Genomic DNA, 26,320 nt, shown 5'->3' with positions numbered 1-26,320 from the left:
ATTGAACCCAGGTCTCCCACATTGCCTGTGGATTCTTTACCAGCTGAGCCACAAGGGAAGCCCAAGAATACTGGAGTGGGTAGCCTATCCTTTTTCCAGGGGATGTTCCAGACCCAGGAATCGAACCATGATCTCCCGCTTTGCAGGTGGCTTCTTTACCAACTGAGCTATCGGGGAAGCCCCCCGCCCCAGTTCTCATTAGTTATCTATTTTATACATAGTAGTGTATATATACAGGTCTTCCCAAGTGGCGCAGTGGTAAAGAACCTTCCTGCTAATGCAGGAGATGCAAGAGATATGGGTTGATCCCCTGGGTCAGGAAGATCCTCCAGAGAAAGAAATAGCAACCCACTCCAGTATTCTGTCTGGAAAATCCCATGGACAGAGGAGCCTGGCGGGCTATAGTCTATGGGGTCGTAAAGAGTCAGACACGACTGAGTGAGCATACACACACACACACAGTGTATACATGTGAGGGTGGCTCTTCTTTACTCAGTCTAGTGGTCACTGTCTCACATTCACCCAGCTGCCTTGACATCCATTAGTTCAGTCAAGTGGACACATAAAGTTAAGCACATCTGGGTAGCTAGAACTCTTCTTAAACAGAGCAGCTGAGTCACCTTATTCTTTAGCACAGTGTCCAGCAAGCAGGCTCCAGACTGTTCTCTCTGAGGCAGAGCAGTGTTTCACTGAAGTCCCAGACGCTAGGACTAGGATTGTGGAAGGCAGGACAAAACAGGGGTGAGGGCAGATGGGTAGATGAGGCTCTAGGCCTGGCTTCTCTCAACCTCAAAAGGAACTGGAGCACTTGTTTTTCTTGTTTTTCTAAACTATCTTAGTGGACGTGGGTAAGTTTCCTCATATAAACATGGGTTTAATAGCACCACCTCATATAATAAAACAAGGTAATGCCTGTGATGCGCTTATCACAGTGAGGGGATCATGGCACTTTTCAGAAAAATGTTAACTGCTATTGTGTTTGGATTCTATTTTAGACTTGGTTAGAAGATTAGCTTCTTTGTACTTGAAAAATGGGTTAGGGACTCACTGATGTGGCCCTCATTAAAAAAGTGTTTTGATAAATTATATAAATAGTACATGAATTCATTTGTGTAAATTTTTTTAAAGAAGTAACAATGACCATACAGCAGTCTCCCCTCATGTTTTCTTCTCTAAAATGAGGGGAAAAAATCTCTGTAAGAAAATGTCATGAATTAACTCAGTTCAAATTTTTAATGTAAAACAGATTAAGGCAGTGATAGTCCTAGAACGGAAAGCTATATGTACAGAGAATTTTATTCTGATTAGATGTGCTCTACTCTTTTGAAGAATTCTTCCTTCTCAGATCTCTCTCTTATTTATTGCAATTCCATTTACCAATTCTCTCTCTATGCCAGGACATCTCTTGCCTCTCCACAAGTATTTTCATTAACTTAGTTTTTTCATTCTTTGATACAACTTGTTATATTAGGCTATGATATAAATATTATGGATGCAGCCTTTCATCTTCACCCCTACATTTCATTGCTCTGAGAATTTTCGTTCTATTTTACAACAGTTCCTTTTCCACTTTATATTACCATGTAGTGGTAAAGATTATTCTTTAGAGGCAATATATGACTGCTCCACTGTAAATTCTCCAAGTAATCCAGGACAATTAATGACAATTTACTGAGAAAGGGATGTTAGTAACTTTTCTCCCCAGTTTAAACAATATTAAGCATGTTAATGCTATAAAAACTATTTAAAATGGACTTCCCTGGTGATCCAGTGGTTCAGAATCCATCTGCCATTGCAGGGGACACCAGTTTGATCCCTGGTCCAGGAAGATTTCACATGCCCCGGGGCAACCAAGCCCACATGCCACAACTACTGAGTCCAGGTGGCTGCAACTATTGAAGCCCGTGTGCCTAGAGCTGCAACTATTGTAAAACTTAAAAGTAAAAAGAAGTCAGCCGCTTGGCAAACAGTGAAGAGAAAACATATTTGTCCAGGAGAAAAAGCCCGAGACTTTTATTTGTGAGAGAACTCCACCCATTGCTGGAGTTATGCAACAAGAGAAGCCGCTGCAATGAGAAGCCCATGTGCGGCAACTGGAGAGTTCCCCCCGCTCACCACAACTAGAGAAAGCTGGCACGTGGCAATGAAGACCCAGCACAGCCAAAATTAACTAAATGAATAAATAACAAAATTTTAAATAGTTGTTAAACAAGTCTACATGATATAGCCCTTTAACAAACAAACTCATTTCCAGGTGCCCTGAATCATGGCAGGATGTGCTTTTCTGCAAAGTCTAACAGGATCTAATTATGTGCAGTAAATGCAAACCCAACTGCATAATCAATTTAAAAGTGCAAGGACTCCAAAAATCAGTCTGGCCTGGAAGACCTTTCTATATATAAATATATATTTCTGCCTTCTGAAAGGCAGAAAGGGGATTACTTCTGACTTCCCAGGGGAGTTTGGGAAGTTTGCTTACCTTGGGCAAAACGGGATAAAGTGTGTATTCCTAATTCCTTCCTGTACTTCTTTCTCCTTTTCAGAAACTCTCCTCCAGAATATCCTTCTACTATCTTCCTTCCTCTTTTCCTTCTCTTTCCCCTTCCCTCCCTTGCACTTAAGACTGCACAAGAGACTTTGCTTAACCCTCAGGATGATAAATGCTCCTTAGCCTTTAAAAATTCATGCCTTCAACCTGAAAAGAGAAGGAATAAATCTTGAGGACATTATGCTAAGTGAAATAAGCCAGTCACTAGAAGACAAATACTATGTGATTCCACTTATATGAGGTATTAAATTCATAGAGAAAGTAGAATAGTGGTTTCCCAGGGTATAGGGAACAAAAAATAATAAAAGAAAAGAAAATATAAAGTAAAATAGATTGTCAGAAATCCTAAACGACATCCCAATTGTAAATATTTAAATCCAAAAAAAGTCCACATTTAAATTAAGTCCAAATTTAACTTTTAGGCCCTTTTTACATATATAGAAACTAAGATTTAAAGAGAAAAAGTTATTTTGTGAGGTCATATAACCTGTAAGTAACAGAGCAAATATTCCATGTTGTTAGCCATGGCACTTTAGTCCCTTCCACCCCACTAGAATACACTTTTTCTAAATGTATAATATATGCTCTCTCAACAAATAACCCCCGTCTCTTGAGAACAGTTGATCTCTCAGTGTGGGATGTGGCATTCTTTCTGCCAACCCTTCTATTAGAGAGACAGCAGATGGGTGACTCAACTTGGAGCCAATCCCTTTTGCACACTGTCTCTGGCTTTTATTTGTGAGAGAACTCCATCCATTGCTGTCCTAAAGAAAAGAGACATGCTCTATCATTAGATGATCAGGAAATGCAAGAGATGAGAAGAGACTGAAAATGAGGGAACAGTCTACCTTGTAAAACTTGAAGTCATCTGCCTAGCAAACAGTGAAGAGAAAACATATTTGTCCAGGAGAAAATGTGCAAGACTTTGGGCAGAGGCCCTCTGTTTGCTAGGAGACAACTGTGCTGTTTTAATAATTTTAATTCAGTTCAGTCGCTCAGTTGTGTCAGACTCTTTGTGACCCCATGTACCGCAGCACGCCAAGCCTCCCTGTCCATCACCATCTCCCAGAGTTTACTCAAACTTATGTCCATTGAGTCGGTGATGCCATTCAACCATCCCATCCTCTGTCGTCCCCTTCTCCTCCTGCCTTCAATCTTTCCCAGCATCAGAGTCTTTTCAAATGAGTCAGTTCTTCACCTCAGGTGGCCAAAGTATTGGAGTTTCAGCTTCAACATCAATCCTTCCAATGAATATTCAGGACTGATTTCCTTTAGGATCGACTGGTTGGATCTCCTTGCAGTCCAAGGGACTCTTAATAGTCTTCTCCAATACCACAGTTCAAAAGCATCAATTCTTCAGTGCTCAGCTGTCTTTATGGTCCAACTATCACATCCATACATGACTACTGAAAAACCATAGGGACATGGCAATCATATAGAAATGGGAAAATGTCTGGCTTTTGACAAAAACATCCCATAAAGGTGCACTTACGTAAGTGACTGCTATTTGGTTAATTTCTTATCTCCTCTGCCCACCACTCTAGTAGGGGATGGGAAAAAACTGAGTCACCTCTGAACATTAACATCCCACCCACCCCCAAATAAAATAAATGTTTGGCATCTGGATTGAAGTTTCTTTTGCCTTTGCAGGAAAAAGGAGGTGGAATTAGTGAGGATGTAGGTGTTGTAGTCGGAGAAGGCAATGGCAACCCACTCCAGTACTCTTGCCTGGAAAATCCCATGGATGGAGGAGCCTGGTAGGCTGCAGTCCATGGGGTCTCTAAGAGTCAGACACAACTGAGCGACTTCACTTTCACTTTTCACTTTCATGCATTGGAGAGGGAAATGGCAACCTACTCCAGTGTTCTTGCCTGGAGAATCCCAGGGACAGGGGGGCCTGGTGGGCTGCCATCTATGGGGTCGCACAGAGTTGGAGACGACTGAGGCGACTTAGCAGCAGGTGTTGTAGTTACATAGCTACTGTAGCCTTCATACCTTAAAAAAGAAAATCACCTTATTCTGCTGGTGTTAAAATGTCTCAGAAAACTGACAGGTTTAAGAACATTAAGCCTCTTGGAATAGTTTTCAGATATTTCTAACACCGAATGCTGGGGAAAGGAGAGGGAAAGAGAGAGAGTGTGGGAGAGAGAGACACAAGAACCACAAGACAGAAAATTCATTATCAGAGGCAGGGAAACTGCAAAGTCATCCTGAATGTCATTTAATACTAGATTCCACAATCCCCTGGATTACTGTGTGGTTTAGCATTTGGGCAGCCATAATACAGCTGCCCTGAGTTTAGAGTATAAAGGAGTAAAATTTAATGACAATTACATTACATAGAATTATGAACACATGAACTGACCCAGTGGCATGCCAAGTGAGCTGTTCACCCTGGGTACAGACTATATGAGGCTCATTGTAGAGAATTTAAGAATAATATAAAACTGCCAGTGATAAAATTCTCCTACCCACAAAAATCTCTCATTGATGTAAATTCTAGACTATTGCTGCAGCTCCTTTTGAGTTTTTAAAAGTGTCTTTACTGTGATATAATCCACCTACTGTAAAATTCACCTGTTTATACAATTAAATAATTTTTAGTATATTCACAGAGTTGTTCAGCCATCACCACAGTCTGAGTTTGAAACATTTTCATCACCTGTTGGGTTTTAGTAATAAATATGTAAGCTTCAAATTAGCATATCTTTATTACTAATCCTTAATAGCTGTGCATAGTACATAGAGGTTAATCTGGAGAATTCCAAATATACTGTTGACTTCTGACCCAGTAGAATTTAGCTACATCCATTCATTTGAAAATAAGTTCATAACAATCAAGAATTGTTAGGTCTCTGGGCAGTTTTTGCCTCCAACCCATGTAATTTATATATTCTTAACATTTTAACTGCAGATTCAAAATAAGCAACAATAGATGTAAGTTTTTTTTGTTGTTGTCTTTTTTCTGGTGTGAAAATTTTAGATAAGGTTAATCAGATATGAAAATACTTGCAAACAGTGAGAGCCAGACTTGAATATCTGACGAAATACCACGCCTTGAAATTGCTCCCTGAAGAGCTATGAATAGAAATTGAGGAGTAAGCTATACAACAACCAAATGTAAGGAAATGGTACATTTACATTAAGAAGAAGAAGAAGAAGAAGAAAAGCTCAAAGAATGCCAAAAGGAACAATGAAAGATTCTGGTCTTACATTGCTAAGAGAAATCAAAAGTCAATGTTTGAATCCCAAGCCCTGAAGACCCATTTTAAAGCAATGAATAAAAATAAATGCCAATATTTACTATTATTCATTCATTTTTTTCAGATTTTGTTATGAGATATAAAACGTTGGACGTGTTTCCTAAATTATCGAGAAAGTAATCTCTGATAGAGAAAACATTTTAATAGAAAATGTTTGATTGTGGGGACATTTGAAAGCCTCTACAATCATTTGTGAAGACAAAGACATGAAGCATATTGCAATTTCTGGAATTTCTTGTTAAATCCTATTTTTATAACTCTGCCAAATTTATCCTTATGTTTAAGCCTTTCCCTAACTCTTTGTATGTCTGTTTTTTTGTGTGAAAGAAACTTGTCCAAGTTAAAATTATTAAAACATGTTGTTTGCTCTGAACACGGTTCTCTGATCCTGGTCAGCAGAGCTCAAGCAGTCATGGCCAACTACATCGTGCTCTACACCGGCGCCAAGATGCCCATCTTGGGGCTGGGCACCTGGAAGTCCCCTCCAGGCAAAGTGACGGAGGCTGTGAAGGTGGCGATTGACTTTGGGTACCGTCACATTGACTGTGCCCACGTGTACCAGAACGAGAACGAGGTGGGTTTGGCCCTCCAGGCAAAGCTGCAGGAGAAGGTGGTGAAGCGTGAGAACCTCTTCATCGTCAGCAAGCTGTGGTGCACGTATCACGACAAGGACCTGGTGAAAGGTGCCTGCCAGAAGACGCTCAGCGACCTGAAGCTGGACTACCTGGACCTCTACCTCATCCACTGGCCCATGGGCTTCAAGCCTGGGAAAGACTTCTTCCCATTGGATGAGGATGGCAACGTGATTCCCAGTGAGAAAGATTTCGTGGATACCTGGACGGCCATGGAAGAGCTGGTGGATGAAGGGCTGGTGAAAGCTATTGGAGTCTCCAACTTCAACCATCTCCAAGTGGAGAAGATCTTAAACAAACCTGGCTTAAAATACAAGCCGGCGGTTAACCAGATCGAGTGCCACCCATACCTCACTCAGAAGTTAATCCAGTACTGCAACTCCAAAGGCATTGTGGTGACTGCCTATAGTCCCCTCGGCTCTCCCGACAGGCCCTGGGCCAAGCCCGAGGACCCTTCCATACTGGAGGACCCCAGGATCAAAGTGATTGCAGACAAGCACTATAAAACCACAGCCCAGGTGCTGATCCGATTCCCCATACAGAGGAACCTGATCGTGATCCCCAAGTCAGTGACGCCTGAACGCATTGCTGAGAACTTCCAGGTCTTTGACTTTGAACTGGACAAGGAGGATATGAACACCTTGCTCAGCTACAACAGGGACTGGAGGGCCTGTGCCTTGGTGAGCTGTGCCTCCCACAGGGATTACCCCTTTCACGAGGAGTTCTGAAGGCGTTTTGAAGCTGTGGGTGCCTGCCCTTGCCCAGGTGACCTGCCGTCTCCCACCCCACTTTTCTTGTGTGTAGCGTAATTTGGCCCGTGTCCCTCAGTGGTCGGTCAGCGACTTCTAGACAAACCCGTGAGGGCTCGGCCAGCTTGGTGTCGGGTCCAAAGAGCAGAATCAGTAGATTAGTAGAAGTCTCTTCAGTTTTCCTTTGCCCTTCTAGTCTGGGGATCTGGGGAACATGCAACCCAAATACTCTTTTCTAAATTGAATTCACAAAATCAGAATAGTGCCTCTAACAGTGGGGTTTTGATTGCTTGGAACTGTAATCCTTTCAGCTAGGCTTTTCTTTGCCTCAAATAAAAAGTGCTCTTATGAGTTAAAAAAAAAAACAAAAAAAAACATGTTGTTTTCTCTAAAGATAGATCGACAAATCTATTGAATGTGAAGATGTGAATAAGGTCTGCTTTGATGAAGTCACTGACAAATTTCTCTAAGTCAACACCCCCAAAACTGAAAATGTAATGTTAATTATTTCCGTCACAGACAAATATGTACATATTTTTCTTTTCTTTCAAGAAATACATGAATGTAATTTTAAAACAATGCTTATTTTTCCTTTATTTTACTGAAATATTTTAATGTTAGTTTTTACCAGCATGCTTTTATATATATAAAGCTAAATAAAACAAAAATTTCTCCATCTCTATTTCTTTTCTGGCCACTATTATTACTTATTCCCTTTTACAATCTTACTGGGGTTTCCTGAGTAACACTAGTTGTAAAGAATCCACTTGCCAAAGCAGGAGATGTAAGAAACTCAGGCGGGTTCGATCCCTGGGTTGGTAAGATCCCCTGGAATAGAACATTGCAACCCACTTCAGTAGTCTTGCCTGAAAAATTTCATGGGCAGAGGAGCCTGGCAGGTTACTGTCCATGGGGCCACAAAGAGTCTGACATGACTGAGGGACTGAGCACACATACACAACACAATATTGCTGAAGCTAATTTTTTCTTGTAGAATAGAACGTGTTTAAAAGCAACAACAATAAAATAATCTGCTCTGTCAGGTAAGCAAGCTATTTGATCACTACATTGATCATCTTTGAAAATTACTTTTACATTTGGTTTCTTTTTTTTTTTTCAAACCTATGTTATCATAAATAAAGATAAACTAAGCTGGGAAATTCCTGGCAGTCCAGTGGTTTGGACTCTGTATTTTCACTGCCCTGTGGGGTTGGGTGGGGGGGATGGGAGTGGTGGGAGATAACATTAATCACTTCCTGAGAGGACATCTGGTACTTACATGTGTGAGATGCTAAGACAGTTTCTCCTGTGCTTAAATCAATCATCCCAACTCAGTGGGGTAGGTCTTACTGTTTTCAATTTACAGATGAGGTTTAGAGAGGTTTAGCAAAGTAAACCCGAGAAGGCAATGGCACCCCACTCCAGTACTCTTGCCTGGAAAATCCCATGGATGGAGGAGCCTGGAAGGCTGCAGTCCATGGAGTCGCTGAGGGTAGGACACGACTGAGCGACTTCACTTCCACTTTTCACTTTCATGCATTGGAGAAGGAAGTGGCAACCCACTCCAATGTTCTTGCCTGGAGAATCCCAGGGACGGGGGAGCCTGGTGGGCTGCCGTCTATGGGGTCGCACAGAGTCGGACACAACTGAAGTGACTTAGCAGCAGCAGCAGCAGCAAAGTAAACAAGGTTACATAGTAACGTGCTTTCTAACCAGTGGATTTGAATCCAGGTCTACTTGGATGAGAGGACTTGTGTTGTTGGTGTTTACAGACTAACTGGGAATCAGAACCCATAATTGAAGACTAAAAAGATAAAATAATATAAATAGTACATGCCAAGTGCCTGACCAACAACTTTACTGAGTCAAAAAATGGAGCCATTAAAAAAAAAAAGGAACCATCACTAGGAGCTCTCGCAATTGAGAAGGTTTCATGGGGAGAAGATGGAGCAGGGCCTGGAGGGAATATTTATATACAGAACTATAAAAGAAAGAGGAATCTGCATAAATATACACATACAAAATATACATTTTCACAGAAAAGATAGCTATGGATAAAGCACATGCATATTCTTTTGCACCTTTTTAAAAATTTAGTATCAGCACATAAAGGTCTGCCTTAATTTTCTTTAATATTTATTCATTTATTTTTGGCTATGTCCAGTCTTAGCTGCAGCACATGGGATCTTGCCTTGTGGCACGTGGGCTTAGTGGCCCCTTGACATGTAGAATCTTAGTTTCCCAACCAGGGGTTGAACCTGTGTCTCCTGCAGTGGAAGGTGAATTCTTAACCACTGGACAGCAGGGAAGTCCTGAATTTTTTATTTTTAAAAATGGTGAAAAAATTTCCTTCATAGAGGTTGGCATTAATAGTTTTTAACTTACCTAGAACCAAATTATTTTCTTACAGAAACAAAAGATTGATCCAGGCTTTCCTGGTGGCTCAGTGATGAAGAATCCACCTGCCAATGCAGGAGACATGGGTTCGATCCCTGGTTCAGGTACATTCCACATGCCGCAGAGCAACTAAACCTGTGTGCCATAGCTGTTGAGCCTGCACTCTAGAGCACGGGAGCCACAAATACTGAAGTCCACGCACCCTAAAGCCTGTATTGGGAAACAAGAGAAGCCACCATAGTTAGAAGCCCGAGCACCAAAACAAACAGTAGCTCCCCCTCTCCACATCTAGAGGAAAGCTCTTGCAGAAACTAAGAACAGTCAGCCGGGGCGGGCGGAGGTGGCGGGGCGGGGCAGGGGAGTGGAGGTGGGGGTGAGAAAGATTGATCCATTAATGTTTGTACTGTCTTCTGGGTCCACTAAAGCAGCCTACCATGAAAGTGCAGTCAATTCATTTCAGTCCATATTTCTGGAGCCTGTGCTACATGCAAAGCATAACTTAAAATAATGAGCAAAGAGAAAAAAAAAAAGACTGAGGGGGAGAAATGGGAACATATTGTAAGTACTAAGAGAAGAAAAAAAAATCCTTCACCAAAACACCCACTTTCACACAGGTGTAAAGTACAGAGAAATCTTGAAAGAAGAGCCCTTTCATGTTTTTTTCTAAGGCCCCTCTCACAGCCTTGAGAAGTCTAGGACAGGCAAGGTAGGGGGCTTGGCTGTCCCAGTCTTCAGACAGGCAGGAAACTCTGGCAACAGAGGTCAGGCTTGAGTAAGTACACTGAGAAAATGGATACCATCAAGGTGCTCAGCTAAGAAAAAGTCTGGGTGCTTGGTAGTGGAGAGGAGGGAGAAGCGTTAGAAAGGGAACCAGTGGTGAAGATGGATTGGGCCTTTTGAGAGGCAGAGAGGAAAGAGATTATATAGGAAAAGGTAAGGGGAAAGGGTTTGTTGAAAATAGGTTTATTATAATCTCTTTCCTTCCATTATCTCTTGAGTTTTTTTCTGTTTAAAGCTGCTTCAGTACCAACCTAGACTCAAAACCACTGTTTTCCTTCCACTGAGACACAAGCCAAAGCATCTGGTGGCTTCATCTTCCTCTTCTTGCCTCTTTCCTTCTCTGTACCAAATGGTTGGTGTAAACCCAGGCAGATGGTTACCTCCTTTGTAAATGGGATCTTATCCCTGAACTCCTTACCCACTGCGACAGACAGGATATGTAATGTAGGGTCAATCATTTATCTGAATGCAGACAGGATTTGCTTTGCTGAAAAACTCTGAGCTCTTTCTACTTCCAATTCCTTCACCAAGTCCTCCAGAAAAGATCCCCTCATATATCAACCTCAAGAAGAAAATACAGATAAGATGCTAGTGGGAACTAGAAGTTCAGTAAATTTATAAAGTCATAGACTGGAAGTTTGGAAAGAATGTTAAAGGGTCACTTGGTCCCATCATTCAACAAGTATGGGAATTTCCAGACCAGTGCTCTCTAATGACAAGAAACTCTAGTAAGTTTGGGAACAGACAGCTCTGGGGATAGTTTCATCATTAACATTTCTCTTTACAATAAGTCTAAACTTGATTTCCTTGTACTATTCACCTTGTAATATCTATAGTCATGAAATACATTTAACTTATCTCTCCTTTGAATGCTTATAGTACTTACTGTCTATGTAATTTCTGTAGGACTTATAATTTATATTGAGATATTTAATATGACAATTTATCAGGGAACACCTATTGCTGCTCTATAATGTAGCAGGCATTTGCTTACATCCTGTTATTATTTCAATGACTAAAACAGGTTCGTATCCTTGAATCTGGAAGTATGTAAGACCATAAACAGATAATAATAATTATTAAGTGCTATTTCTACTAGAGGTTTGAAGAAAATACTATGGAACAACAAAGGAGGGAATAATAGAACAGATGGATGGGGTACCATGAAAAAACACTTACTTCATCATTAAATAAATATTTGATCTAGGTTTTGAAGGTTTCATTTGGCAGGTGAAGGAATGGGGAAGTGATTTTAGGAGATGTTGGTTTCAGAGATTTCTTTTGGGGTTATAGAAAGGCAAATTAGAGCTTGGAGACCTGCAATTCCTTGCTCCTTGTGGTGGACAGACTTTAAAGATGGCCTGCACTGATGCTTGCCTTCTGGTATTGATGCAATTGTGTAATCCCTTCCATTTTATTGTGGGTGGGGCCTGTATTTTCCTTCTAACCAACAGAACATTGCAAAGGTGACAGTCTGTCACTTCTGAAATTTTACTATACAAGGAATAATGCCCATCTCAATAGCATTGATGATACAAAGGCTGTGTTGGGGAGGCTTACATGGTAAAGAACTAAGGGTGGCCTTTGGCCAGCAACCAGCCAAAACTGAAGATGGCATCTGCTGATAGTAAGAAACTGATGATCTCAAAACAACTGGCCACACAGAACTGATCTCTGCTAACAATCACCTGAGTTTAAAACAGGTCCTTGCCCAGTCAGACCCTGAGATGAAATGAAAGACTGGCCAACACTTTGATCTTGGCCTCGTGGGGCCCTGAAATAAGGAGTCATGACCCACAAAAGCTGTGAGATAATAAATGTGTGTTGTTTTAAGCTGCTAAATTTCTGATAATACTGTTATGTGCTGCGTGACAGTATTGCTATAGATAAGTGATACCTCGATGCATTTTCTCTTCCTGTTCCGTTTCTTCTTCATTATCTTCCTTTGTTTTAAAGCATCTCCTTTCTTCACTCTTTCTTTCTTTCAAAGAGATGAACTAAGCTGACTTTTCTGCCAGTCAGTCTGAGTGTTCTCTCTCCTGTTTATTTATTTGGTTACACTGGGTCTTCGTTACTGTGTGTGGGCTTTCTCTAGTTGCGATGAGTGGGGGCTACTCTTTGCTGTAGTTCACAAGCTTCTCATACAGTGGCTTCTCTTGTTGCAGAGCACAGGCTCTAGGTGCATGGATTTCAGTAGTTGCAGCACGTTGGTTTAGTTGCTCAGCAGTATGTAGAGTCTTTCTTTCTGGACCAGGGATCAAACTTGTGTCCTCTGCATTGGCAAGCAGATTCTTATCCATCTGGGGGAACTCCTCTCTCTTCTTTAAATACAGCATGTAATAACTTTAGCATTCATCTTTATCTAGGAGTGAGTGAAAAGTGGAACTGTGCCATTGGGTTTGTGGAGACAGAAAGATTTGGGTTTGAATCCTGATCCATCCACATAACACATATGAACTGAGGCAAATTATTCAACCTCTCTGTGCTTCACTTAAAGTAAAATGGGCATAAAATTATTGAACCAGGGTGGAAGATGTAAATTTTAGGAATTTCCCTGTAGTCAAGCTGCTTCTTCTATGGGCATCTCTAAATATTATGCATTCAGTTGAGCAGCAGAAGCACTAGTAGCTAACACTTCTCCCTAGCAACACCAAGTAGCATTAACTGCTGCTGCTGCTGCTAAGTCGCTTCAGTCGTGTCCGACTCTGTGCGACCCCATAGACGGCAGCTCACCAGGCTCCCCTGTCCATGGGATTCTCCAGGCAAGAACACTGGAGTGGGTTGCTATTTCCTTCTCCAATGCATGAAAGTGAAAAGTGAAAGTGAAGTCGCTCAGTTGTGTCCGACTCTTAGCGACCCCATGGACTGCAGCCCACCAGATTCCTCCATCCATGGGATTTTCCAGGCAAGAGTACTGGAGTGGGGTGCCATTGCCTTCTCCAAGCGTTAACTAGTGTCCAATATAAAACAGGTCCTGATTGTACAGGAGTCCTTCACTCTTATATCATCTGGGAAAAATACCATTAGATATTAAATTTTAAGTCCTGATTAGTTCTTCTAAGAAAATGTACTTATTCATCTGGTGATGAGAAAGACTTTGCATATTTCATTTAATCTATTGAAATAATGGGAGATGTCAATTTTGCTTTTATTTTACCTTTATAATGATTTAAACAGAGACAACTCCATTTTAGCAGGCTCTGATGGAACACACACCATTCACTTAAAGAGTATTCCTAGTGTCTATTTTGGGCAAAATGCATTTTACAAAATTCACCTATCCTAGAAATGAGAAAATATTTTATAGAGGAAAGTAGTCAAATAAATTAGGAAAAAAGAAACCATTCCTTATATTGTTTAAAAAGAGAAGAGAAGACAGAAGAGAAGTGACAGTATTCCTACTCCCAACAGACACAGGAGATGAAAGGACACTTTAAAAACCAGGTGTTCAGAATGTCCTGGTCTCTACCATAGGGCTTGGCAGTCTCTGCATTTATAGCTTCTGCCTAGTGGAGAGAAACTGAGGAATAAAAGGAGGAAAATAAGGCAGAAATGAGAGGACAGGAAGGAAAAGGACTGGGAGGAGAACAACTTTTTTTTAGAAACTCCACCCTCCTTTTTTAACTCAATCACTCTCAAGGGCTACAGAAAATAATCCAAGGCCTTCAGGAAACAAGATGAAGCTCATATGCTGGGCATTTCTCAAAAAGAAGTCTTAATCTCACCAGGGTCTTAGTCTCATCAACATTATCTTGAGAAGACAGGCTCGGTGGCAGTAAGTGTACGGAGAAACATTAAGTGCTAGCTACTACTATATGGGAAGTAGAAAAGGGAAAGGTGCACTGGGATGACCCAGAGGGATGGTATGGGGAGGGAGGAGCGGGGAGGGTTCAGGATGGGGAACACATGTATACCTGTGGCGGATCCATTTCGATATTTGGAAAAACTAATACAATATTGTAAAGTTTAAAAATAAAATAAAATTAAAAAAATAAAACAAAACAAAAATTAAAAAACAAACAAAATAAAATGTTTTGGATTACAATCTTAAAAAAAAAAAAAAGAAAAGGGAAAGGAACAGAGAAGTTTATCCTATAGGAGAGGCTATAACAGTGTTTGAGAAAGGATGCAAAAGCTAAAGTAGAGATAGTAGAAACTTTCTTCTGGTCACTCATCCCTTTGGACTATAACAGTTGGAACAGGACTGTGGAGGCTCTTTCATTGTTGGGTTACAGGGAAGTAGGTAGAAGAGGAGTCTGGGAGAAGATACATGAAAGCTGGGGCAGCATTTAGGGGTCATCTCTGGGCAGTAGCCATTTGCCATCTGGTTCAGAGGAACTTCAATAATTTCACATCTTGAATGCCCATCCTGGTGCTTCCTGGCCTGAGCATCAGCCCTGCCAGGGTCCCTGCCCAGGAGCCCCTCAGGTTCTTAACTATATTTCCCTGAAATCAGTGAGGCTAATAGCTCAGCCATTGGGCCAAATGCCCCTATTCCATTTTCTTTTCTAGTTTTCAGTGCCCTGGAATGAAGTACTGAAGTATCATTACTTTTCCTTCCAAACAACAATACCATCACCACACAGGTTTTAAAGGAAGTTTACTCTATGATAAATCTTCATCCATAGTTTGCTTATCCCATATAAACATTTCACAAGGATCTTCCCAAAGTTACAAACTCCAGAAGCAAAGATATACCATATATAAGAAAGAAAGGGATTTCCCTGGTGGTCAGGGACTAACATATCATGCTTCCAATTGCAGGAAGCTCAGATTCCATTCCTGGTCAGGGATCTAGATCTCACCTGTAGCAACTAAAAGATCCCACATCCTGCAACTAAGACCCAGCTTAGCCAACTAAATATATTTTTTTAAAGTATCAAATTAAAAAAAATAAAAAGGAGTGTTTCTTTGGTGCACAGACACAGCATAGAACTCATCCAACTCCACGGAATAGAATTCCTCTACCACCTACCAAAGGTTCCCCAAAGTCCTCCATTTGAAACCCTCTGTCAATACGTATGGGCTTCCCTGGTGGCTCAGATAGTCTCCTGCAATGCAGGAGACTTGGGTTCAATTCCTGGGCCAGGAAGATCCCCTGGAGAAAGGAATGGCTCCCCAATCCAGTATTCTGGCCTAAAGAATTCCATGGACAGAGGAACCTGGTGGGCTACAGTTCATAGGGTTGGTTGCAAAATGTCGGACACAACTGAGTGACTAACACACACATCACTATGTATAAGTTGCATGTCCTGATTCCAGTATTGTCACTGGACTTGGTGCTATCCTGCTGTTACCTTTAATGCCCAGAGGAGAGCTGCATCCAATGGGGACTTGTCACATGCAATGAGCCCTGCTTCCTCTACTTTCTCCAGACGTCCCAAAAGGAACCATCCACATCCAGGATCTTACAGCCCTTTAGTGACATTGTGTTCCCTCCAGCCCTCAGTGTTCTGTGTGCGGCCCCCAGAGAGCCTGATGTATCCCTGCCTGTCTTGTCCAGAGTGCTCAGATATGGTCTCAGCTCCCACCTCTAGGAACACTCTGCAAGACTAATCTCTCCTTATTGTCCAAAACCCTCTCTCCCTTGGCATACTCTACCTTCTTCCTTCTCTTTCTTGCTTTGGTTCTTTTAAATCCCTTTGCTACTCCCTCATTCCTGGGGTTTAAATTGTTCTTATTGCTTGGGTTATAAGATGGGGCCAGGGATTTTCAGATTCTAAAGGTAGGACAGGTGGTGCTAGTAGTAAAGAACCTGCCTGCCAATGCAGGAGACATAAAAGACGTGGGTTCGATCCCTGGGTCAGGAAGATCTCCTAGAGGAGGGCATGGCAACCCACTCCAGTATTCTTGCCCAGAGAATTCCATGGACAGCAGAGCCCGGCAGACTATAGTGCATGGGGTTGCAAAGAGTCAGACATGACTGAAGAGACTGAGCACACAAAGGTAGGACAAGCAACAAGGAAGAGGCACTTTCTGGATGGAGTACCTAAAAAAAAAGCCAGCCTTTCACACTGTTAAAATTAGCCTCCTGTCAACATAGCTCCAATAGGCTGAAAGGATGTTTGTCTCCTTCTTGGCCTTGAGTTGCATTACCAAGGTTCATGTCTGTTTTCACAGCCTTAGTACATATCACGAGTCATAAAAGAAATGTGAGGAAAAAAACTTGCCCACCCATGCCCTATACCACCGTGTCTCCTAGAATTTTAAAGAAACTATTTTCAGTTTTTATTTACAGAACTTCACTCCCTCTCTCTCTCCTCCTCTCCTCTCTGCCAGAAAACTCTGGGCATAAGCCCATGGGGAGAGTAGAGACTTGGCTCAATGAAAAAAGTGAGTAGAAACATGATGTGTTACTTAAAATCCCAACTTCCCAGTGATGACTAAGGCTTTGGTACTAGATTAAAAGCTTGTCTGCTTCTCTCTTTAAATTACAACATATTTTAAGCATACAGAAATGCCAGTTATATAAAAGACCCCAGTCAATTCCTACTACTCAGATATAATGAATCTTTATATTCTGTGATGTTTAATATTACAGATAAAGACATTTCATTCCCCTAGTTCTTTCTGGAGAGGTAGCTCCTCTTTTGAAGTTTTGGTGATCTTGGTGTATGCTTTTATAATTTTATCACATTTCTGAACACATAGCTATGTATAATATTGGTTATATAATGTTAGATATACAATACATATGTATATGGATGTTAAAATATTAGCCATATTGGTTAATGATTTAATCATTATAATCAGATAAATATTATTCACAGCAGAGCCACACACATATATTTTTCTCATCCTGTATCATATTTACTTGTCCTAGAATTTATCATGCATCTACTAACTCCAAAATGACTTATCTGTTATTGGTTTGGCCTGGTGATCACTGGCTATTGGTTCATATTTAAAAGAAGGCACTAAATGTATTCAGAAGCCTCTGAATGTATCAACAGGGTTTGCTGACCCATGAGGATTACTTTAAGGTTATCTATTTAAATTACAGTTGTCAGTGTTTTCTCTCAACTATTCTGAGTTGGGGTGACGCTATGAACCAGATGTTTGTGTCCACCCCACCTTTAAGTTTATATGTTGAAACCCTAATGTATTTGGAGGTAAGTCCTTTGGAAGGTAATTCATTCATGGATATGGAGATCCTATAATGGTATTAGTGTCCTTGTAAGAAGAACGAGAGGGTTAGTCCTCTCTCGGCTCTCTACCATGTGTAGATACAACAAGGACATGTTCATCTGTAAACCAGGAAGTGGGTTCTCACCAGTTGGTCACCAGATCTTCTGAGCACCTTGATCTTGATCTTAGCCTCCAGAACTGCGGAAAATAAATGATTGCTATGTAAGCCACCCAGTTTATGATTATTCATGTTACAGCATCCCAAACTGAATAAGAGTGGAAGGAGAAGTGTAAAGGAGTTATAAGCAACTCGTCAGAAAAAGGAGCTGCAGGTTTTCACATTTAATAACAGATATCAATTTAACTCTTCTGTTTTCAACCCAGTCTCCTGCTAAGTTTAGGGCCTGGAATCCAGTGTCTACTCATGACAACCTTTTCTCAGAATAAAGTTATCTTTCAGAGAATGGAGGCATGGAAGGGACAGACCTGCCCATACGAGCCTCACAGGAAATTTGATGAGGGGTGTATACAGCTTCCTAGTCAGATGTTGAATATACTCTCTTGTTTTTAGTGCCATACCCCTTCCCCCATGTTCACAGTTATTCCAATTCCTGAATCTCTGTAGAATTCTATTTTCTTATCAACATTTTTACTATGAGATTAAAAAACAATTTTTTTAATACAAAAAGTTGACAAATAATGTAATATATGTCTGTTCCAATATTACCCACCCCCCCACTCCCAGTTTCTTGTTTGTTTTTTAATTTTATTTATGGGGTATTTGTCATGCAAAAAATTTTTTTGTTTTTAAAAATGAAGTAAAAAATGATAGCTTCTGTGTTTGTGTTATAAAGTTCTTTCCCACTTCAGGAGTTAAGAAATACTGTCATTGGAATTCCCTGGCCATCCAGTGCTTAGGGCTCTGCCCTCTTATTGCTGAGAGCCAGTGGGGGAACTAAAATCCTGCAAGTCGCACAGTGCAGCCATACAGATACACATATAGGGGCTTCCCAGATGACACAACGGTAAAGAATCCACCTGCTAACGCAGGAGACACAGAGATGCAGGTTTGATCCTTGGGTTGGGACGATCCCCTTGAGGAAGATATAGCCACCTGCTCCAGTATTCTTGTCTGAAAAATTCCATGGATAGAGGAGCCAAGCGGGCTTCCATCAATGGGGTCTCAAAGGGTCAGATATGACTGAGCACACACACACAAACACACACACAACAACAGTTCTGTCTTTTCTTCCAGAACTTTATAATCTCTCATCGTCTTTAATTTTGAGAGAGGATTAGCAGTTATTTTAAGATCTCAGGTAGCAGCAGGTATCCCACACAATTCTTTCTTCCCAGCTGGCTATTTAGTTGTTTCAGCACAGTCCTGTGAATTGTTTATTCTTTTGATGATGATTAGAAATACCACTTTTCCTTTAAGTCTTTAATTGACTTAATGTCCTTTCTAGGAGGCTTCTATTCTTTTCATAGATTTTTTTTTTTGGGGGGGGGGTGTAAATTCATGCTCCATTATCACACCATTTCAATTATTATTGTAGCTTAATAATAGGTTTAACTATCTGAGGTTGCTAATTTGGGGTTTAATAATAGGTTTTGCTTTCCTCCTACAGCAATCTGGAGAATGCTCTGTAAATGCTCAGGTCAAAAGCCTTGCAGTAATCCTTTCTCTTTTTCTTACAGGCTACATTCAATCAGTAAAATCCAATCTATTCTAGTTTCAAACTATATCCTGCATCTGACCAATGTACTACTATTCTATCCCAGATGAAGCTGCCATCATTTCTCTCAACTGAGTTATTGGAGCAGACTCTGGAATGGTGTCCACAATTCTGTGCTTGGTGTCCCTAAAGTTATCTCCATACAGAAGCCTGTGTTGTATGTAAGTCAGATGTTAGCCTCCTGCTCAAAAACCTCCAGTAGCATTTGATCTTACTCAGAGTAAAGACAAATACAAAGCTCTAACCTCATCACCTCCCACTCCTTCCTTCACTCAGCTGCAGCCCTAGGGGCCTCCTTGCTATTCTTGAAACACATAAACAAAAAATACTTAGCATAATTTACTCCAGGTCTTAAAAACTGCTGATCTGCCACCCATAACTTACTTCCCTCAGATGCATATTTCAGTAGGCAGCAAAGAGGAAAGAAAGGGAGAAAGAAGCGCAAATGTGCTCATGTCATAATTTTTTAATAGATAGTAGTAAGACTCTACCTAAAGAAAAAGAGGAGAAAGTCTATTTTATAATAAAGGTAACAACTAAAATAAAAATATGAACTTCCCCAAACTGTCAGATGAAAAACATGTACCAATATAGAACAAGCATAGAGTATATAGTGAAAACCTATTGTAAAAAAAAAAAACTAAAAATAGGAAAGAAATCCTTACAAAAACTATGGAACTGAGACTCATCTAACTATTGTATCCATAGGTGGAAATATGTTAAGAACTACCTATTTAAATAAAAGACATAAAACACCTATTAAATAAAAGAATTATAAAACAAAGAACTTTATGCACTTCTCTATGTATATTCTGTACATAGAGAAAGTACTAAGTTAAAATTATTCAGAAACTTTGTAAAGAAAAGATCAAAAATATCCTAGGAAAATACAAATAAAAGGAAGTGAAAGTGAAAGTCGCTCAGTCGAGTTTGACTCTTTGTGACGCCGTGGACTGTACAGTCCATAGAATTCTCCAGGCCAGAATACTAGAATGGGTAACATTTCCCTTTCCCTTCTCCAGGGGATTTTCCCAACCCAGGGACTGAACCCAGGTCTCCCACATTGTAGGTGGATTCTTTACCAGTTGAGCCACAAGGGAAGCCCAAGAGTCTTAGAGTGGGTAGCCTCTCCCTTCTCGAGTGGATCTTCCTGACCCAGGAATCGAACTGGGGTCTCCTGCATTGCAGGCAGATTCTTTACCAACTGAGCTATCAAAGAAGCCCAAAAGGAAGTAGGGTTTATGATATTAATATCATGAGATTCAATTCTGGAAAACAATCACAAAGATGACACTTCATAAACTATCCAACATACAATGAAGTTCTTACAGACAGTTACGCCCGACTCATATGTACAATTTGACCAAAATAGTTGGAAATTACACGTGAGGATGGGGGTGTGGTAGCAGTGACAGAGAATCTGGAGGCCCCTGCATTGCTCTCTATAGCCTGTTGTTCAGTCACTAAGTCTGTCTGACTCCGCGACCTTGTGGACTATAGCACTCCAGACTTCCCTGTCCATCACTATCTCCCAGGGTTTGCTCAAGCTCATGTTTATTGAGTTAGTCATGCTATCTAACCATTTCATCCTTGAATCATCATTTGAGTACCATGTTCACTTTTTAGGATGTATCCAGATACTGCCTGTACAGTTATTTACCTTATGCTTTTCTTTGAGGTGACATATTCTTTAACTGAAATAAGTTTACGTAATATAAAAACTGGTAAATGTGAATGTCATATCTAAGAAAGGAAGCTATTCCTCAGGTCTGAGAATGTAGTTACATATCACTAAATTATTCAAATAAAGCCAAAAATATACCTTATTCTATGAAATCTTCTGATTTTTTTTGATATTAGCTTAAAGGGGCAAACACTTGCCTATGGCACTTTGGGCCGTGCGTCCACCAGTTCTTTGTGTTCAGTAGGTGCTGGGAACACACAAAAGAAAATATCCCTCTCCCTCTCCCTCTTCTCCTTTCATCCTCAGCCACTGATAACACCACCTGTGACTATAAACTCCTTATCTGAACTGTAAATGCCTTAAGAGCAAGGATTATGTCCTAATTGCATCCCTCTCTCCTTCCCCTCCCCTCCCAGAGTTTCTGGTACTTAACAGGGGTCCATTCATTCATTTTTTTGTTCAACAAATGTTAGGTAGCAGGGAAAATATTCCATAGCTTAATTGAAAAGCTTATAAGTATAATTAGGATTCAGAAAATAAGCAGAGTTCTGTGGGCTGCAAAGAAGGGACACCTAATCCTAAGAGAGAGAGTAGGGATGGTTCCCAGAGGAGGCATTAACTCTCTGATTTGATTGATTCTTATTAAAAAAAAAATTGTGGGGAGGCATTCCAAGAAGAGAAAGCAGAGTGGTATGAGATCTAAATTAGACTGGGATTGCTGATTCCTAGAGCATGCATTGGGAATGATTAATGATGGTGCTGGAGGATAGTCAGCCTTGGTCACAAACAACTGTGTTGAATCTGTAACTTCATACGACAACTAGCACTCTGCACAACTTGATGACTATTCACTTTTTTTCTCAATGGTGTTTTTTCCCTGAATTCTATAATTTCTTGTTATTTTCTGACTGGGAACATCTCATTTATCCTTCATGTAGCAGTTCAAATGCCAGTTTTTTTGAAAAATGATCTCAACCTCTCTGTAACCCCTTTTATTGTTGTTGTTGTTCAGTTGCTCGGTCGTGTCCCTAATAATGGAATTTGAATTGATCAAACCACGGTACTTTGCACATACTTTTATTTTAGCTGTAATTATTTTGTTCATGTGAAAGTGAAAGTGTTAGTCGCTCAGTCGTGTCTGACTCTGCGACCCTATGGACTGTAGCCTACCAGGCTTCTCTGTCCATGAAATTCTTCAGGCAAAAATACTGGAGTGGATTGCCATTTCCTTCTCCAGGGGATCTTCCCAATCCAGGGTTTGAACTGGGGTCTCCCGTATTGCAGGCAGATTCTTTACCATCTGAGCCATTATAGTTATTATTATTAATTCTCAAACTAGGCTGGAATTGTTTTGAGGTCAAGGGCTGCTTTTTAGTACATCTTTGTCTCCAAAACATCTGTTAAGATATTTCATATTTGTTCCTCGAATGACCATCTCCGTATTAGTGTCTTGGAAGTGCAAAAGGAATGGGAAATTGTCATTAACTTCTCAGAGGAAATAGCATTTGTGGACGTTGAACAGAAGCGACATACACAAAAAAAGTGAAAGAGGGCGTATATGCAAATGGAGTAGCACAAATGAAGATGTGACTTTTTAAAGAATATAATTTATTTATTTTTTATTATGTATTTTGTCTGTGCTGGGTCTTTGTTGCTGCAATCAGGCTGTCTCTAGTTGCAGTGTTCAGGCTTCTGTTTTCAGTGGCTTATCTTGCTGTGGAGTGTGGGGCTCTAGGGTGCTTGGGCTTCAGTAGTTGTGGCTCACAGTCTTCAGAGCAGGGGCTCAGTAGTTGTGATGCATGGGCTTAGCTGCCCCTCGGCATGTGGAATCTTCTTAGAGGGTTAGAACCCATGTCCCCTGCATTGGCAGGTGGATTCTTAGTTAGTGGACCACCAGGGAAGCCCCAGAATATGATTTCTTATTAAATCATTTGGATTAAAATGATTGCCCAAGTGACTAGTGGGGATAAAGAAAATTTGATAATATTTGCATAGGAGGAAGATTGTAATAAAATTCCATTTCACATTGAGCTCTTCTTCTATTACTTTAACCTTGTTCAAACATTTTTGAGGCAGTGGAGCTATTTGTTCTTGTGTGTGCGTGGGCTAGTGCAGTTGAACAGAGTACTATGACAGGTCTTCTAGTCCTGTGTTGTTGTTCAGTCACTAAGTCATGTCCACCTCTTTTGTGACCCCATGGATGGTAACCCCCCAGTCTCCTCCATCCATAGGATGTACCAGGCAAGAATAGTGGAGAGAGTTGCCATTTCCTTCTCCATAGATCTTCCTAAACCAAGGATCAAACCCTTGTCTCCTACATTGGCAGGTGGATCCTTACCATGGAGCCACCAGGGAAACCCATCTTTTATCCCTTACTAAATGTATTTTAAGTTTGTTTTTGGCTCTTCTGTGAAGTCTTTTCCAACTATTGAAACCTCAAGGGCTCCTTTATCCTTTCTGAATTTCTCTGGACTTTCTGCTGGTTCGGTTCAGTTCAGTCACTCAGTCGTGTCTGACTCTTGCAGCACACCAGGCTTCCCTATCCTTCACCAACTTCCAGGACTTGCTCAGACTCATGTCCATCGAGTCGGTGATGCCATCCAACGATCTCATCCTCTGTTGTCCCCTTTTCCTCCTGGCATCAATTTTTCCCAGCATCAGGGTCTCTTCCTATAAGTCAGTTCTTTGCCTCAGGTGGTCAAAGTATTGGAGCTTCAGCATCAGTCCTTCCAATGACTATTCAGGACTGATTTCCTTTAGGGTTGACGGGTTGGATCTCCTTGCAGGCCAAGGGACTCTCAAGAGTCTTCTCCAATACCACAGTTTAAAAGCATCAATTCTTTGGTGCTCTGCTTTCTTTATGGTCCAACTCTCCCATCCATACATGGCTACTGGAAAAACCATACCTTTGACTAGATGAACCTTTGTTGGCAAAGTAATGTCTCTGCTTTTTAATATGCTGTCTAGGTTAGTCATAGCTTTTCTTCCAAGGAGCAAGTGTTTTTTAACTTCATGGCTGCAGTCACCATCTGTAGTGATTTTGGAGCCCAAGAAAATAAAGTCTGTCACTGTCTCCATTGTTTCCCCATCCATTTTCCACGAAGTGATGGGACCAGATGCCATGATCTTCATTTTCTGAATGTTGAGCTTTAAGCCAACTTTTTCATGCTCCTCTTTCACTTTCATCAATAGAGTCTTTAGTTCTTCTTCGCTTTCTGCCATAAGCGTGGTATCATCTGCATATCTGAGGTTATTCATATTTCTCCCAGCAATCGTGATTCCAGATTGTACTTCATCCAGCCCAGCATGTTGCATGATGTACTCTGCATGTAAGTTATATAAGCAGGATGACAATATACAGCTTTGATGTACTCCTTTCCCTAATTGGAACCAGTCTATTGTTCCATGTGCAGTTCTAACTGTTGTTTCTTGACCTGTATACAGATTTCTCAGGAGGTAGGCTAGATGGTCTGGTATTCTCATCTCTTTCAGAATTTTCCACAGTTTGTTGTGATCCACACAGTCAAAGGCTTTGGCATAGTCAATAAAGCAGAAGTTTTTCTGGAACTCTCTTGCTTTTTTGATGATCCAATGGATGTTGGCAATTTGATCTCTGGTTACTCTGCCTTTTCTAAAACCAGCTTGAACATCTGGAAGTTCACAGTTCACTTACTGTTGAAGCCTGGCTTGGAGAATTTTGAGGATTACTTCATTAGCGTGTGAGATGAGTGCAATTGTGAGATAGTTTGAACATTCTTTGGCATTGCCTTTCTTTGGGATTTCGAATTTTCCATACTAGACCATTTTCCATACTAGACCATTCAGGCATGACCTAAATCAAATCATTACAATTATACAGTAGAAGTGACAAAGAGATTCAAGGTATTAGATCTGATAGAGTGCCTGAAGAGCTATGGACAGAGGTTCTGCTGGTACATCTTCTGCAAAGGCAGGATTATTTCTTTTGCAATTGTATACTTTTTATTTTGATTTGTATTTGTAAAGTGAAGTTTTGACTTGGAGCTTATACTGCAAAATATAAATATTTACGAGACAGAGAAGACAAGGAAAAAATATGTATAAGTATTTACCACATATATAAATATACAGAGAGAAAGAACTGACTCTTCATTTCACCTTCCCAGAGAATTATGAGTATATTGAATACTTCTTACCAAGAAGAAAAGGGCTTTCCTGGTGGTTCAGATAGTAAAGAATCTTCCTGCAATGCAGGACACCCAGGTTTGATCCCTGGGTCAGGAAGATCCCCTGGAGAAGGTAATGGCTACCCACTCCAGTATTCTTGCCTGGAGAATTCCATGGACAGAGGAACCTGGCAAGCTACATACAGTCCACAGGGTCAAAAAGAGTCAGGCACTACTGAGCGACTAAGATGGAAAAATTATCTTATTTCTCTTTGGAAATTAGAAGATTAAGCCTAGAGAATTGTATTTCACTTAGGAAGTATTTTAAAAGTTTCCTATCATTTAAGATGTGTTTGAAGGCAATAGGAGATTAGAAATATTATTTTATATTACACATGGAGTTTTATGAAGCTCTTCCCCTGCAAGTGTGCATTTTTTTCTGTGCTTACTGATAAAGAACAATCTCAAATCCACTTGCTTTGATCTGCTTATTATTTGGAGTTTGATTCTGCCCTTAGGGTTTACATTCTCTTCTTAGGACACTAATAAAAACTGAACTGGATGAAATCGCTTCTTTGAAATCCAGTGGTACTCCCCATTAGTCAACAGTACTGAAGCTCTCAGTTCAGTTCAGTTCAGTCGCTCAGTCATGTCCGACTCTTTGCGACCCCTGCAGAATGCCAGGCTTCCCTGTCCATCACCAACTCCTAAAGTTTACTCCAACTCATGTTCATTGAGTCAGTGATGCCATCCAACCATCTCATTCTCTGTTGTCCCCTTCTCCTCCCTCCTTTAATCTTTCCCAGCATCAGGGTCTTTTCCAGTGAGTCAGTTCTTCACCTCAGATGGCCAAAGTATTGGAGTTTCAATACAAAGTGTTGGAGTTTCAGCCTCAGCATCAGTCCTTCCAATGAATATTCAGGACTGATTTCCTTTAGGATGGACTGGTTGGATCTCCTTGCTGTCTAAGGGACTCTCAAGAGTTTTCTCCAACACCACAGTTCAGAAGCATCAATTCTTCAGTGGTCAGCTTTCTTCATAGTCCAACTCTCACATCCATGCATGACTACTGAAAAAAGCATAGCTTTGACTAGATGGACCTTTGTTGGCAAAGTAACGTCTCTGTTTTTAATAAGCTGTCTAGGTTGGTCAGACTTCCCTGGTGCCTCAGATGTAAAGCGTCTACCTACAATGTGGGAGACACAGGTTCAGTCCCTGGGTTGGGAAGATCTCCTGGAGAAGGAAATTGCAACCCGCT

General features: G+C 40.8%; 1 protein-coding gene across 1 annotated transcript; it reads left to right on the top strand.

The window, feature by feature from the left end:
- Positions 1 to 6,190: 6,190 nt before the first annotated feature.
- On the top strand, positions 6,191 to 7,545 carry LOC102286471 (aldo-keto reductase family 1 member B1). Its single transcript, XM_005895849.3, has one exon. The coding sequence runs from the start codon at positions 6,224 to 6,226 to the stop codon at positions 7,169 to 7,171; it is 948 nt and encodes a 315-aa protein (XP_005895911.1). The 5' UTR covers positions 6,191 to 6,223; the 3' UTR covers positions 7,172 to 7,545.
- Positions 7,546 to 26,320: the final 18,775 nt, after the last annotated feature.

The sequence above is a fragment of the Bos mutus genome, chromosome 26, assembly GCF_027580195.1.
Source record: "Bos mutus isolate GX-2022 chromosome 26, NWIPB_WYAK_1.1, whole genome shotgun sequence".
Classification (NCBI taxonomy): Eukaryota; Metazoa; Chordata; class Mammalia; order Artiodactyla; family Bovidae; genus Bos; species Bos mutus.
This window is presented reverse-complemented; position numbering and strand designations above follow the sequence as displayed.